General features: G+C 49.4%; 2 protein-coding genes across 5 annotated transcripts in view; one reads left to right on the forward strand and one right to left on the reverse strand.

Moving 5' to 3' along the window:
* The window catches only part of POLH (DNA polymerase eta), a 41917-nt gene extending 35386 nt beyond the window's left edge, over positions 1-6531 (forward strand). For all 3 annotated transcript variants that reach the window (XM_054493253.2, XM_054493254.2, XM_063667045.1), the window contains one exon: positions 1494-6531. In XM_054493253.2, the coding sequence (XP_054349228.2) occupies positions 1494-2388 (895 nt within the window). In that variant the 3' untranslated portion in view covers positions 2389-6531. The remainder of the gene's footprint in view (positions 1-1493) is intronic.
* On the reverse strand, positions 6502-15363 carry GTPBP2 (GTP binding protein 2). 2 transcript variants are annotated; one of them, XM_054493256.2, is made up of 12 exons: positions 15058-15363; positions 12933-12959; positions 12244-12428; positions 11774-11882; positions 11381-11578; positions 10905-11079; positions 10527-10746; positions 9947-10082; positions 9751-9809; positions 8648-8819; positions 8018-8182; positions 6502-7804 (listed from the first exon to the last, which is right to left on the reverse strand). In XM_054493256.2, the coding sequence occupies exons 1-12, from the start codon at positions 15241-15243 to the stop codon at positions 7628-7630; spliced, it is 1809 nt and encodes a 602-aa protein (XP_054349231.1). In that variant the 5' UTR covers positions 15244-15363; the 3' UTR covers positions 6502-7627. The 2 variants fall into 2 exon arrangements, with proteins under 2 accessions (XP_054349231.1, XP_063523116.1); XM_063667046.1 differs by lacking the exon at positions 15058-15363 and adding an exon at positions 13284-13307.
* Positions 15364-15655: the final 292 nt, after the last annotated feature.

The raw sequence follows: 15655 nt of genomic DNA on the forward strand, positions 1-15655 counted from the left end.
CAAATAACAACCGTGGTACTAATGTACACATGAAACCTTATTTGAAAAGTTATAAATTGACAAACTATAACAAATACTACTCACCAACCGTGTGAAACTCTGTGATGCAGGGACGCATCAAACTTATCTGATTATAAGACTGTCCCAAAGCATGAAACCTGAGGATATTGGGATACCTTTTTTTTTTTTTTTTTGAGACGGAATCTCACTCTTGTCACCCAGGCTGTAGTGGCGCAATCTTGGCTCACTGCAACCCCTGCCTCCCGGGTTCAAGCGATTCTCCTGCTTCAGCCTCCTGAGCAGCTAGGATTACAGGTGCCCGCCACCACGCCCGGCTAAGTTTTGTACTTTTAGTAGAGACAGGGTTTCTCCATGTTGGCCAGGCTGGTCTCAAATTCCTGACCTCAGGTGTTTCACCCACCTCGGCCTCCCAAAGTGCTGGGATTACAGGCGTGAGCCACTGCGCCCGGCCGATACTTTAATAATAACTTTAAAATGACATTTACCCTTTACCTCATTGAAGGACTAATCTGTACATAAAAGCATATTTTATCTTCTGAAATTCAGCTCATGGGAAAATTTGAGTGATTAGACACAATGAGGAACTTTATGACAAAAATTTCTGGTTTTTTTTTTTTTTTTTTTTTTTTTTTTGTGAGAGGGAGTCTGGCTCTGTCACCCAGGCTGGAGTGCAGTGGCACGATCTCCGCTCACTGCAACCTCTGCCTCCCAGGTTCAAGCAACTCTTCTGCCTTAGCCTCCCAAGTAGCTGGGTTACAGGCGTGTGCCACCACACCCAGCTAATTTTTGTATTTTAGTAGAGATGGGGTTTCACCATGTTGGTCAGGCTGGTCTCATACTCCTGACCTCATGACCCACCCGCCTTGTCCTCCCAAAGTGCTAGGATTACAGGCGTGAGCCACCGCTCCCGGCTATCACAAGAATTTCTTAAAATATTTCTGAAATTGGGACTAGTAACGAAAAGCAGTTGTGGAATTTCATTCTCTAGAAATTCCAGAGTGGTAAGTCAGTCAGGGTTAGGTAGTGCCCTGTTTAAAAACGGGATAATGGCTAAGAGGATTTTTTCAAGTCTTTCTAGTCTAAATATTCTAAAGCATTTTGTTGTCCTGAATAAAATTTCTTGCCCCAACCCTGAATTACAGCAGCTTTCCAGCGGTACCTTATAAAAAACAATAATCTCTAGCTGTCGGGAGGTGAGTGGTTACTAAATTAGTGGTTCTCAAGACATAACATCAGCATCATCTAGGAAATTAAATTCTCTGTCATCCCAGGTCTGTTAATCTCTGATACACATTAACATTTGAGAACCACTGCAGTAAAGAATAATTTCTGTGGCAGAACCAGAATCCTAGTCATCTATGGATTAAATCTGTCCTATGGTGAAATAAAACAGATACAATTCATGGAATTAGCAATAGGTCACTATTTTAATCTTCTAAATTGCTAATCTTATTTCTTTACTTTCTGTATAGGTCTCCTCCTCTCACAATGCTTTTCCTCTGTGCTACAAAATTTTCTGCCTCTGCCCCTTCATCTTGTACAGACATCACCAGCTTCTTGAGCAGTGACCCAAGTTCTCTGCCAAAGGTGCCAGTTACCAGCTTAGAAGCTAAGACCCAGGGAAGTGGCCCAGCGGTGACAGCCACTAAGAAAGCAACCACGTCTCTGGAATCATTCTTCCAAAAAGCTGCAGAAAGGCAGAAAGTTAAAGAAGCTTCACTTTCATCTCTTACTGCTCCCACTCAGGCTCCCATGAGCAATTCACCATCCAAGCCCTCATTACCTTTTCAAACCAGTCACACAGGAACTGAGCCCTTCTTTAAGCAGAAAAGTCTGCTTCTAAAGCAGAAACAGCTTAATAATTCTTCAGTTTCTTTCCCCCCACAAAACCCATGGTCCAACTGTAAGGCATTACCGAACTCTTTACCAACAGAGTATCCAGGGTGTGTCCCTGTTTGTGAAGGGGTGTTGAAGCTAGAAGAATCTTCTAAAGCAACTCCTGCAGAGATGGATTTGGCCCACAACAGCCAAAGCATGCATGCCTCTTCAGCTTCCAAATCTGCGCTGGAGGTGACTCAGAAAGCAACCCCAACTCCAAGTCTTCTAGCTGCTGAGGACCAAGTGCCCTGTGAGAAGTGTGGCTCCCTGGTACCGGTATGGGATATGCCAGAACACATGGACTATCATTTTGCACTGAAGTTGCAGAAATCCTTTTTGCAGCCCCACTCTTCAAACCCCCAGGTTGTTTCTGCCATATCTCATCAAGGCAAAAGAAATCCCAAGAGCTCTTTGGCCTGCACTAATAAACGCCCCAGGCCTGAGGGCATGCAAACATTGGAATCATTTTTTAAGCCATTAACACATTAGTGCTGCCCTGAGGCTTGCCTGTAGGATTTAATATTTTTTATCTTTACAGATCTTTATCTTTAATATTTTATCTTTACAGATTTCCCTGAGAAAGGGAATTATGAAATTTTTAATACAAAAAATAATCCATTTAGGTGCTGAGTTACAGTTCCATCTCTTCACAGGCATGGATTCTAATCCCACTGCTGACAGAGATGTAAAAATTCATCCTACCACTGAGTTTTTAATCTTTAGCATTTAGGGAGGCAATGTCATAAAGTAAAAAGTGTGTGGGCCTTGGAGTCTAAGAGACCTGGTTGCAAACTTAGCTCTGCTTATTGCAATGAGGGCCTTGAACAAGTCATTTTCTTCACTTTCTTATCTGTAAAATGGAGATAATACCTTACAGATTATTGCAGATTAATAACAATGTATTCAAATTATGTAACTTGGCTGGGTACAATGGCTCACGCCTGTAATCCCAATACTTTGGGAGGCCGAGGCAGACAGATCACCTGAGGTCAGGAGTTCGAGACCAGCCTGGCCAACATGGCAAAACCCTGTCTCTACTAAAAATAGAAAAATTAGCCAGGCATGTTCCGGGCACCTGTGATCCGAGCTACTTAGAGGCTGAGGCAGAAGAATTGCTTTAACCGTGGAGGTGGAGGTTGCACCGAGCTGAGATCATGCTACTGCGCTCCAGCCTGGGCAACAGCGAGACTTCATCTCAAAAAATAAAAAATAGGCTCATGCCTGTAATGCCAGCACTTTGGGAGGCCAAGGCGGGCGGATCACGAGGTCAGGAGTTTCAGACCAGCCTGACCAATATGGTGAAACCCCATCTCTACTAAAATTACAAAAAAATTAGCCAGGCGTGGTAGCGCACGCCTGTAATCCCAGCTACTCAGGAGGCTGAGGCAGGAGAATCACTTGAACCTGGGAGGCAGAGGTTGGAGTGAGCTGAGATCGCGCCACCGCACTCCAGCCTGGACAATGGAGCAAGACCATCTCAAACAAAAACAAGAACAAAAACAAACAAAGTTGGCACAGAAAAGGGACCAAGTTTAAAAAAGGATTTTAAATGTAATGAGACTTGCATAGTTAAAAAAAAAAGGGGGGGGTTTTTTTTTTTTTTGAGATGGAGTCTCCATCTGTCGTCAGGCTAGAATGCAGTGGTGCGGTCTCAGCTCACCACAACCTCCACCTCCCAGGTTCAAGCGAGTCTCCTGCCTCAGCCTCCCAAGTAGCTGGGACTACAGGCGCACACTACCACGCTCAGCTAATTTTTGTATTTTTAATAGAGATGAGGTTTCACCATGTTGGCCAGGATGGTCTCGATTGCTTGACCTCATGATCCGCCCACCTCGACCTCCCAAAGTTGCTGGGATTACAGATGTTAGCCACCAACCCTGGCCCCCGAAAAAAAAAGGGATTTTAAGAAAAACTTCTCTCGGCCGGGCGCGGTGGCTCACGCCTGTAATCCCAGCACTTTGGGAGGCCGAGGCGGGCGAATCACGAGGTCAGGAGATCGAGACCATCCTGGCTAACAGTGAAACCCTGTCTCTAAAATAAAAAAAATCCCAATGTGTATCTTAAGGTTTCAGAAGTGCTGATCTGAAAGATACTAATGACCAGGTGTGTAGAGGACATTTTCTTAAGCCCTTAAGTACAAATTTAAGAGGTAAGTGCTTCAGCCATTAGGGTTACTGGCTTGTTCATCTTTCCCACTGAGTGTAAATATTTAGCTTAGGGTTTAAAATTTGTTATGTAGCTTTTTGCACTTGTCCATGTTTATACTAATGTATTTTTTTTTTTTTTTTTGAGATGGAGTCTCGCTGTGTAGCCAGGCTGGAGTGCAGTGGCGCAATCTCGGCTCACTGCAACCTCCGCCTCTCAGGTTCAAGCAGTTCTCCTGCCTCAGCTTCCCGAATAGCTGGGACTACAAGCGCGCACCACCATGCCCAGATAATTTTTGTATTTTTAGTAGAGACAGGGTTTCACCATGTTGGCCAGGCTGGTCTCGATCTCGACCTCGTGATCCACCTGCTTCGGCCTCCCAAAGTGCTGGGATTACAGGCATGAGCCACCACGCCCAGCCCATAGTACTGTATTCTTATTCTCCATTCTTGTGTGTGAAAAGTCAGCTCTTTTGGCTTTTCTGTTATGGGGAAACTTGAATTACACAGGGAACCCAACTGAAGAAGATGAACTGAAGTAGGTGGCACTGGGTGAAGTGGGCCCAGAGAATGGTGTACACATCCCTCCCATACATATACCCAAACTTCTTTTTCATTTTTTTGTGATGGAGTTTCCCTCTTGTCACCCAGGCTGGAATGCAATGGCACAATCTCTGCTCACTGCAACCTCCGCCTCCTGGGTTCAAGCGATTCTCCTGCATCAGCCTCCTGAGTAGCTGGGATTACAGGCATGCACCATCACGCCTGGCTAATTTTTGTATTTTTAGTAGAGACGGGGTTTCGCCGTGTTGGCCAGGCTGGTCTTGAACTCTTGATCTCAAGTGATCCACCTGCCTTGGCCTCCCAAAGTGCTGGGATTACAGGCGTGAGCCACCGGGCCGGCCCCAACTTCTACATTTTATCTTATTTATAAATTGAGAGGGGGGGTTCTATATTTAGTTTGAAGAGGTGGGGAAGATTTGAAAACCACTAGATCTACCGGGAAATTTTTTTCTTCAAAAATATTTTCTGCTTTTATGATACTTGAATATCTAATAAAAGACAATATTTAGCCAGTCATGGTGGCTGATGTCTAAATCCTAACACTTTGGGAGGCTGAGGTGGGTGGAATACTGGAGCCCTAGAGTTCAAAACCGGCCTAAGCCACATGGCAAAACAGTCTTTACAAAAAATACAAAGATGGTGGCTTATGCCTGTAGTCCTACCTACTCAGGAGGCTGAGGTGGGAGGATCACCTGAATCTGGGAGTTCGGGGCTGCAATAAGCCATGATTGTGCCACTGCACGCCAGCCTGGGTGACAGTCTGAGACCCTGTTTAAAAAAAAAAAAAAAAAAAGACTACATTCACTGTATACATGGCCTTTTCCCCCTAACTAGATATGTAGCTTCTTAAAGGCAAGGATTCTTCATAGTGCTTTGCACCTAATAGGCGCTGATATTCATTGGATGAATGTATATAGTGAAGAATTTTAGATCTGATTACCATAATTGGGATCATAAACATGTATAAACTCCTTGGGAGTCTGCCTTATATACTTTTTATCCCCCTAAATGTTCCATTAATGTTGCAGAGAGGCTCACTAGTTCCTGGAGATGTCTTATTAAGTACTGAAATGTGATTTTCCAAAATTTCCTTTACAATACAGGCAAAAGATAAGTAAACTGTGGACAAAGCTTTCATCTCTATCAGCAGCTATAGAGAGGAAGTAAACAGCTTAGCCCCTAATACAGGAGGAAGTTGTTCTACTACAGGCTTGTTAGTAGCAAGTTAAACCAGTTATATTTTATAAAACTGAGCCTGAGTGGTAGGAAAGCTATCACTTTAATACTCTAGAGGCAGAATGCCGCATAGGACTTTGGGTCACACATTTCTTTTCCAGTGTCTCCTCAAAATGCAGTTTCTATTTACAGTTGACTTTGGCGCTTATTTACCCATAAAATGTCAAAATCAAGTAGTATGAACATGGAAACAGGAACAGGGACTAAGGTTTGGTCAAGTGGCCCTCATTGTTCCAAGAGTAATTTAGGCTATGTAAACTTGAAAAGTATAGGACCAGATTACCTTTTGTCTCTAAATTCTACTCTTCTTTAAGTAGCTGGCACTGTATCTCTGCCAGGGCACAGAAGTGGGCTCCTTACTATTCTGACCACTAGCAAGTGGCCAACTCTTCAAATACAGGGTAGCTACCTATTTCACGTGAAAGGCCTCAGTACTCTGCTCACTTGAACTACGGAAAATAGGCCACAATACTTGGTTACAATACTGGAACTCTGAATCTACGTGAAGGAGAGAAAAACAACGGTGAACAAGATACCAGCTGGGCTCTTTCCACATTCAGGGCTCAGCAATGTTGGGGTTTCACTTGTCTCTAATCCTGGAGAGGTATCTAGCCCTGGAAGGAAGCTGAGCCTGTAGCTAACACATAAGCACAGTGTATTCAATAAAACATTTTTATTCTGTACAATATATACGTGTATTTAAATATATATACATATGTATAAATATATATATGCGCAGAGAAACCTCAGCCAACAAATCCCTGAGTCCATGGGAACCCAGGACACTAACAAAGGGAAAGGAGAGTCCATGCCTTAAGAGTAGGAAATATGGCAACATCTTTCCCTTTCCTCCTGGTTCCCTGCAACAGAGGGAAGGGAACAGTCACTACAAATTACTAAAACAAGAGGGTTTAGGTGGGGCAGGAAAGTGGGGTGAGAGTGGTAGGATGGGGAACTCAGATGCCACCAGTCTGGGAAAGTAAAACATTTGATCCAGCATAAAAGCCAACATGACCGCAGAGGAAAAAGACCAGACTGATGGGCATGCAGCTGGCCTTTGGTATATGCCAAGCCTTTGCTTGGTAGCCCCACGCCTGGGCCAGCACAACAAATAGCACCTGTGGGGCCTATAAGCCGGGAGGGGGTGGGGGAGATAGATAGGGACTGGGGAAATGGCCCTTGAGTGAAGGAAAGGGAGATAAAGCTGCGGAAGAGGCCTAAGGCCTCTGCACAGGGTGGGAACACTACCATTCACTGTCCCTGTGCCATTTCTTCAGACTCTGAGCCGCCACCACCACCAGATGGCCAAGAGCAGATAACCTTTTGTCCACAGCCAGGTAGAGATGGGCAACTTACATGGCCTTGAGAAGAGGTATAGAAAAAGGAGGGCTTTTGAGGGCTACCCCCTGTTGTGACAATTCCTGAAGTGCAGAGACCACACCAGCAAAACATGCCCAGTCTTAGTAGTGGGGCCGAGGAATTGATAAGTGGATCCAGTCAGCTCCAGCAGACAGGCCACAGGGTTGCCAGGTTTGATGAGCCAACCAGGTGAGCACACAGCTTCTGAGCACTGCCCTGAATCCTGTCTTCTCCCTCAGGATGGCCCTTTCCTGGCCACACCAAGTTTGGCACCTCTCCAGAAAGTTGGCAGGGAGCAAGTGGCAAACAGCACCCCTCTCTCCCTAGCCTATTAACACACAGAGCCGCCAATGGCGGGGCAGCAGGGCCGGAAGTCACCTTATATATTGTAGGGACAGCAATAGAACTGTCCCTGCCTGAAGGATTCAGAAGCCCATGTTGGCCTGGGCTTCTCCTGCTGTAATGGCTTGTACATCAGTGACATGGCCGATGCCCTTGGTGACACCCTCCCGGAACAGCAGTTTGGCGCCCACCTTCAGGTACTCTGGGTGTTTCAGGAAGCGGAAACGTACCACTGCCTTCTCGCCTGTCCGCAGTTTGTCCTGCAGCAGATAAGCGGTCACTCCCCTGACCAGTGCCTTCTGTCCCATTCTCTGCCAGCTGTAGCTCTCCCACCCTCCAGAGGCCTATCAGGCCGCTACCCACCCTAAGTGGGGTTTTATTCCCATTGTGGGATCAAGGAGTTCTCTGCCAGTCTGGGGCAGGCCTCCCTCTTTTCTGACCTCTGGAGAAATGGAAGGCCAGGTCCCTCTCACCTTGGCATGGATCTTTTCCACCACTGCCGTCTGACGTACGTTGCCCACATGTACTGTCACCTGGAATCCTCGTCGGAAGGTGGTGGCATGGAACAGTAAGACTATCTCTGCCTCAAACACCGAGCAGATGGTAGGATTCATCTCCGGGCTCACCATCACCATGCCCTGGGGAGGAACAGACCCCAGGCCCAGGAAGAGCAGCTCTAACATCAGACTCTCCCTCCCCAGCCACCCCACACCCTTTATAGCTCCTGAATTTCCTCTTCCTCTACACAACTCTAAACACAAAGACCTCAAAAGACAATAATCAAAACTCTCAGAGGGAATGAGTCTCTATCTACCTCCTACGTCCTCTAGCCCATCTAACGCTTCACATTTTTAGGGTCCTGAACACTAAAAATAGTGTTTACTAAAAACAGTGTAACATGGTGATTCATATTTAGTTATCTGTACCTCATGAGTACGCTAAGCTGTTTTTATAGTCTATGTAGCTAGACCAGAAGCTTCTTGGGTCAGAGAGTGTGTTTCCTCTGAGTTTCTCTGAAGCACCTTAGATAGGTGCTCATTCAGTAGCCAGTCTCCTAGGCACTTCTCTTAGCGTTCCCTCCCCAACCCATGCACCCACCTCACCTTTCGAAGCAGTGCACGGTCAAAGTCCCCAAGCGCCAATGTAGCAGCCTGACCAGCTCGCAGCACACGACAGGCAGAGCGGTTGCGCTGGATGCTGCATACTCTCAGCTCCAGGAAGCAGCCATCATCCGTGGGGCCCACCACCAGCTGGTCCCCCTCACGGCAAATCCCACTGCAGCCCAGAGGGCAGGTGGCACAGTATCAGCCAAGGTCCCCATACCTACTTCTCTATTAGGATCACCCAGAGTATTCCTTCCCTTCTAGGGTTGAGTCCCTCAAGTGGGGAAGAAGAACCCTAAATTCTGACTTGGATGTAGCGGGGCTCACTGCCAGAGTTCAGAATCAGAAGACTAATTTCAGAAAAGGCCAGCAGTGATGGTGGTCAGAGAGGCACTTGCTGGTTTAAAAACACTGAACACCTAATCGCTGAAGGAGCAAGTTATCCCCTTGGGTTTCATTCTCTGCTTTGCAGAGTCTTAGGCCAGGCGCGGTGGCTCACACCTGTAATCCTAGTACTTGGGGAGGCCGAGGCGGGTGGATCACTTGAGGTCAGGAGTTCAAGACCAGCCTGGCCAACGTGGTGACGACCCCGTCTCTACTAACAAAAATTAGCCGGGCATGGTGGCAGGTACCTGTAATTCCAGCTACTCGAGGCTGAGGCAGGAGAATTGCTGGAACCCAGGAGGCGGAGGTTGCAGTGAGCCAAGATTGCGCCACTGCACTCCAGCCTGGGGCGACAGAGTGAGACTCTGTCTCAAAAAAAAAAAAAAAAAAAAAGAAAGAAAGAAAAGAAGAGTCTTAAGTGACGTCTCTCATTTCTCTATGTGAGATGAAGTCAGTTGAATACACTCTAATTTTCTTCCTGGAGCCCAAGACCCACACTTCTCTCTCAGGGGCCTGGAGATTCCCAATAGGCAGCAATACTGTTTCTTCCTTCCAAAGCCAACAGACTACCACCGTTCTCCAGCTCTTCTGATAGTGAAAGCCTAATCTGCAAATAAGCATGTCCTTTAAATGGGTTCCGTTCAATTCCAGGGTCTCCTCCTTTGGGCCAGGATGTCTTTGAGGGTTGAGAGGGGAGGGTAGCAAGCAAGACAATTCACCTGGAAAGTGTTCCTCCAACAACAGTCCCCACCTCTGGTACTGTGTAGATTTCATCTACCTGAAGCCAAAGAAAACGCTATCAATGGCCTGCCAAGTAGGGCTGGTGGGTCCAAAATCTGTAAACAGACTCTGGGTTTGGTCTGAAGCAGCCCCTCCCTGTTCCCCAGCCTATTAGCTGTTTGGTCAGTCAACTACCTGGAACTCCGTCAGCTGCTGCATGAGCTCCTCCTGCTCTTTGCTGTTGGTGAGTGGCGGCAGAATATTCAGAAAGACTTTGAGGAGGTCCAGACTCTCTCCAGACACACTGGACAATGTGAAGATGGGGGTGACACTGTAGAGGGAGGCATGGAATGGACAGATGAAGACAGTCCAAACAGGAGGCAGAGGCCAGAGCCCCATACATGGAAAGGTGAGCTTTGTTCTTGGCTGGGGGCCCCTCTCTCCTGTCTGCAAATGGCTCAGGAACTCTGGGCCTTCTTGTGAGCCAGTTGAGCAATGTCACACAAAAAGCCCATCCCAGAGCCCAAGGGAAACAGCAAACGCCTGGTATAGCACTTCATCCCCATGGTCCCAGGCATCAGCAATGCTCCAGGTTGGCTCGGGGGGAGGGTCAAGCCCTTTAGCAAGATGCCCCTCCACAATCCCAAGCTGAAACACCCACAGAACTAAGCCAGAATTGGTCTGGCCCTGGAGGAGTGGGATATCATGCTCCTGGGCCCTGGGCTCTGTGGCAGCCTTCCTAGTGGATCAGGGCTTTAGAGTAAGGTGGGCTTACTTGGGTGACTGAGCAAACTGCTGGGCAGCAGTGACGGCATCATCCTCAGAGGTGACCAGCATGGGGACCTTATGGCAGCCAGGCTGCTTGAGGACCCGCTCCAGCTGGCGTACTGTCCTCTCCACTGTGGTCTTGGCACACAGGTCGATCTTGCTGACCACGACGAAGAAGGGCACTTTCAGGGCCAGGGCCAGCCCTAGATGTTCCCTTGTGGTGCCAGCTGCCTCAGAAGGACAGCAAGCAGCAGGAGAGAAGAGTGAGAATGCAGAAGGGAGGAGAGGGAAGAAGAGGAGCATTGGTCTGTCTCCAAGATTTGAGGCCCAGGGTAGGAGAGTCAGCACCCCCCTTCAGCCCTGTCCCTGCCCTAATGCCTCGTACCAATCCCAGTGTTGGCACTGACGAGGAGCAGGGCGCAGTCGGGGCAGTATGATGTTAGGCCAAAGATGGTGGTGTGTAGGTACTTATGGTGGCCTGCCAGGTCGATGAAGGTGATCATCTTGGAGCTGCTCTCACAGATCTCTTCTGCTGTCCGTGAGTCGCTGTAATTCACCACCTGGCCCAGGGCCCAGGGCTCTTAGTGCCTCCTGCCAGCCCTTCCAACCCCTTCAGAGTTGCCAGGACCTAAACCATTCCCTGGGTGACCCTGCCTCTTAATCCTGACCCCATTTTTTATTTAATTTAGTTGATTCCCCCATTGATTTCCTAAGAGGGACAGAGCTTGTTCACAGTTCCCTCAGGGCATTCATCTATACTATTTCAAAAAGTCTCTACACTCTACCCCCATCCTATGTCCTTCACTACTACCGTCCCATCCTCAGAGTCTGGCCCCATTGGGTCCCATTGATCCCATGCACCTCTCCCTTGCTGTTAAAGCCCAGGATCTCGAAGCTGATGCTGGAGGTTCGGCCAGACTGAATCTCATGCAGGTGACGGAAAAGGTTGAGCCGAGCCCGGCCCCGCCCATTGTCCAGCTCTCCCTGGGTCAGGACTCCAAGCAGAGTTGACTTCCCTGAGTCCACATTCCCCAGGACAGCCACACGGAGGTCTAGGAACTGTGGATGAATTGCCAGAGATAAGGACTCCAATCCCTCAATCCTCTCACTGAAGACTGGGTCAAGGGCAGTGACGCTCCCTAGGGAGCAAGTGATGAACTGGAAGCCCCCACGATCCCAGGCCAGGAGACAGCCTGCCACCACAGGGCCCTTCCACAGTGTGGACATGAGAGACAGGGATGGGTGTGTGCTCACCTGTTGGTTGTCAGGGACCTTTCGTACTAGCACCTCGGTGATCTTCCGGGGCATGTCGCTATCATAATCCACTTCTCGCTCTCGAAGAACAGTGATGTCTGCCCCAACCCTGTCACAGCAAGGCCACAGCTGCCATATCTCACCTGTCCTTCTCCTATTCCAGGCTTGCTCTGGACCTACAGACTTCCTGCACCTCTCACAGAGCTCCCAATACCTTAGTGCACTTCCTACCACCCTCCAATCTATTCCTCATTCACAGTTCCCTTTAAAACAAATACACGTATCTTAATTTAAGGAGCAAAACAGCCTAGGTCCGGTGAGGAGGGGACCAAAACACTAACCCTCCCCACTTCAGCCCTTTGTCAAGAGAAGGAAAGTCCCACCTTGGCCCCTCAGGCCCTAGGTAACTGGGTATGCATGGGTCCCCCCAAGTCAGGTAAAGGAGAACTGGTGGGGAAGGGGAAGCATACTTCTCTGCCATCCGATGCAGGGTCTTGAGCGAAGCTCGCATTTCCTCCTCAGCCAGCCCCACCAGCAGCCCATTGTCCTCTACCCCAATCTGGTAGACGGCCTCACCACGTCCCTCCTGGAGCCGCCACTTCATTTGTGTCACCAGGTGCTCAAAGCGGTACTGGGATGGATTCACCAGCTTCAACTTAGGGCAAGTGGGGTATCATAAGGTGAAATCAGAGGTGCTCCTCCCAAACGTACATGGTCCCCACCTGTCCTGCTGCAAGGACCAGGACTTTCCCTTTCCACTTAAACTCATACCTGACCCCCTCCAACAGAACGAGGTACAGAGCCCTTAATCTGAACCATATCCTTAAATTGCTATAGACTATGAAGTTGGAAGGCTCTCAGAGAACTTATCCCATGCTGGTGGATCACCAGAGGTCAGGAGTTTGAGACCAGCCTGACCAACATGGAGAAACCTCATCTCTACTAAAAATACAAAATAAGCCGGGCGTGGTGGCGCATGCCTGTAATCCCAGCTACTTGGGAGGCTGAGGCAGGAGAATCTGAGATCACGCTACTGCACTTCAGCCTAGGCAACAAGAGCAAAACTTCATCTCAAAAAAAGAAAGAAAGAAAAAAAATTATCCCACACTGGCAAGGACAACCTACCCCAGCCCCTGCTTTTCCCCAGCCTAGGACTCACTTTATATTCAATGTTTCCATCTTCAGCCTGAAAAGAAACAGTGAGCAGTTACCATACACTGTCCAGACCCAATCCCTACTTCCCCTCAATTCCCACTGGGTCCAGGTAGCTAACTTGAGAAAGCAGGAAACCCCATTGGCACTTGCTTAGGCAAGTGCCTGTCAAAGGTCAGTGGCAGACAAGATCCTCCATTCAGCCCCAGCATGGCCTGGGGAAGGCCTATAAGGACACAAGGAGTCACCCATTTAAGCCAGGAACAGAACACTGAATCAATCCATTCTTTGATCACTGGCAGCACGTTCTTCCTAGATGCAAGATCATCCCCTCCTCCCCACCTCCAGGGCCTCAAACCTGCTTTTCCCAGAAGTCTATGTCTCCTCTGTGCCCAGGCTGTTAAAACCTTTCTTTGTCACTGGTCTAGGAAACACCATTTCCTCCCTGCCTGCCCCTTTCAGCTGATGTCATCTAGAGTAAGAGGCTGCAAGAGGTTCTGGATCAGAGCCAAAGGGTGAGCTCAGCAATGGTCACTACAAGCCTGATGACCAAGAAGATCTAGGTGAGAGAGGAGAAGAGCTCCAAAGCTGGGGCTGAGAGGAACAGAAAAACTCAGAAAATGTAATGAAGCGGACAGACTCACTATGGCCTTTACCTCTTGCTCCCTAACCTCAGTGGAGGTGAAATCCTGAATCCACCCGTCTCTTCCAGCTCCAGTGGGTAGGACAGCACAGAAGCACCCTGTTACCTGAGCCTTCCCCTCCCAGGTACAAAGGGATGTGGGATTTGCCTGTTTGGCCAGTCTGCATTTTTCTACCCCCCTCTCTGGATATTTTATTTTTTCCTCTTCCCTTCCTGTCATCATTCCATCCCTTCAAGGCTCTCTGGCTCCCAGGCCCTAACAGGTCTTCACTCATAATCTCCACCTCATGGTGTGTTAAGGAGATTTTTTTTTTCCCCATCAATAAAAACCTTCCAAAAACCTTTTAATCATTTTTCTGGGGATGGGTGGCTTCAAAAAATGTGGTACAAGAATGATAGTCTAGGGCCCAGACCAGTGGTTCCCAAAGTGAGGTCCTGGGACCAGCAACATTAGTATCACACGGGAACTTGTAAGAAATGCAAATTCTCAGGCCCATCCTCACTAGTAAGAAAGAATCAGAAATTCTAGACTGGGCACGGAGGCTCACGCCTGCAATCCCAGCACTTTGGGAGGCCAAGGCGGGTGGATCACCTGAGGTCAGGAGTTTGAGACCAGCCTGGCCAACATGGTGAAACCCCATCTCTACTAAAAATACAAAAATTATCTGGGCGTGGTGGCGGGCACCTGTAATCCCAGCTACTCGGGAGGCTGCAGCAGGAGAATCGCTTGAGAACCCGGGAGGCCGAGGTTGCAGTGAGCTGAGATAGCCCTACAGCACTCCAGCCTGGGCAACAGAGGCTCCGTCTCAAAAATAAATAAATAAATAAATAATACAAAAATAAAATTGGCCGGGAGTTGGGGGCCAGCAATCCGGGTGATTCGATACATGCCAAAGTTTGATAACCACTGGCTTAGGCTGTGTGTGTGTGTGTGTGTGTGTGTGTGTGTGTGTGTGTGTAGTGAACATACTGCTCTGGCTTAGGCTGTGTGTGTGTGTGTGTGTGTGTGTGTGTGTGTAGTGAACATACTGCTCTTTTCCCGAGTACTGTGTGTGCCTGTGTGGAACATATTGCTCTTTTCCCAGGTACTCCCCTTCTCCCTGTGGAACAAGTTTAGAAGAAGTGGTGGTTACTCTGTCTGCCTCTCGTCCCAGGATGCAGTCTCTCTTCCCCTATGGCGGCACACGCAATTGGTTGGTGTGTTCTTCCTGGGATCCCCTTTCTCTACTTCTCTCCTCGGGTAATCTAGATCAGAAGGAGGAGTCCTCCCTCTCCACTCTTCCTCCCTGAGGTCCTGTCACCTGAGAATCCAGTCTCTGCCCTTCCTCTCTGGGGTCCCGGGACCTGAAAGAGGTGTTCTCCTCCCCTGCCCCTCCTCCCTGGGGTCTCGACACCGGAAGGGGGGATTAATTCTCTGGGTCCCGCCTCCCTAGAGTCCTGGGCCGGAAAGAGTGGCTTCTTCCCGCTCCACCACTTCTCAGGTGCTCACCTCGGGGGGCAGGTACGGGGGGTTGTTGGCTTTGCCCCCTCTGTTCCTTCCGTTCTTCTTCTTTCCCTTTGGGCCCCCGCAGCCGCTGCTGCTGCCGGCCCCCCTAGCCTTCAGGGTTCCGCCCACGGCCGGGCCCCCTCCGGGCCGGCAGCAGCCGCCGAACAGCTCCGATACCCGCGAGTCCATCCGCCGCTGCTGCCAGCCCTCCGCCCGGCCCCTCCCCTCCCCCGACCACCGCCACCGCCGCCACCGCCGCCGCCGCCGCCCTCACTGCCACTGCCGTGTCCGGCCGGCCGGAGCAGAGTGGGGTGGGGCTCTGCACAAGCCACGCCTCCCACCTCCCTGGCCTCCGGGTCGCGTCAGAAACAGCCGCGGGGCACCACGGGATATAGAGTCCCCAGGCCCGGGAATTCGCTCAAAATGACACGTCGCCGCCCTACAACTCCCAGGAGGCATCGCGGCGCAACTGGCCGCGGGAGTAGTCGGAGGCGTGGGGAAGGAGCGCGCCTTGGCGCGCAAAGGCTTAAGGGAGCAGTAGTCTGGCTTCCAGTCCTCGCGCCCTGGTCTTTTTCTAGGACTTGGAGGGAGTTTAGAGCCT

This window comes from Pongo pygmaeus, chromosome 5 (assembly GCF_028885625.2).
Source record: "Pongo pygmaeus isolate AG05252 chromosome 5, NHGRI_mPonPyg2-v2.0_pri, whole genome shotgun sequence".
Classification (NCBI taxonomy): domain Eukaryota; kingdom Metazoa; phylum Chordata; class Mammalia; order Primates; family Hominidae; genus Pongo; species Pongo pygmaeus.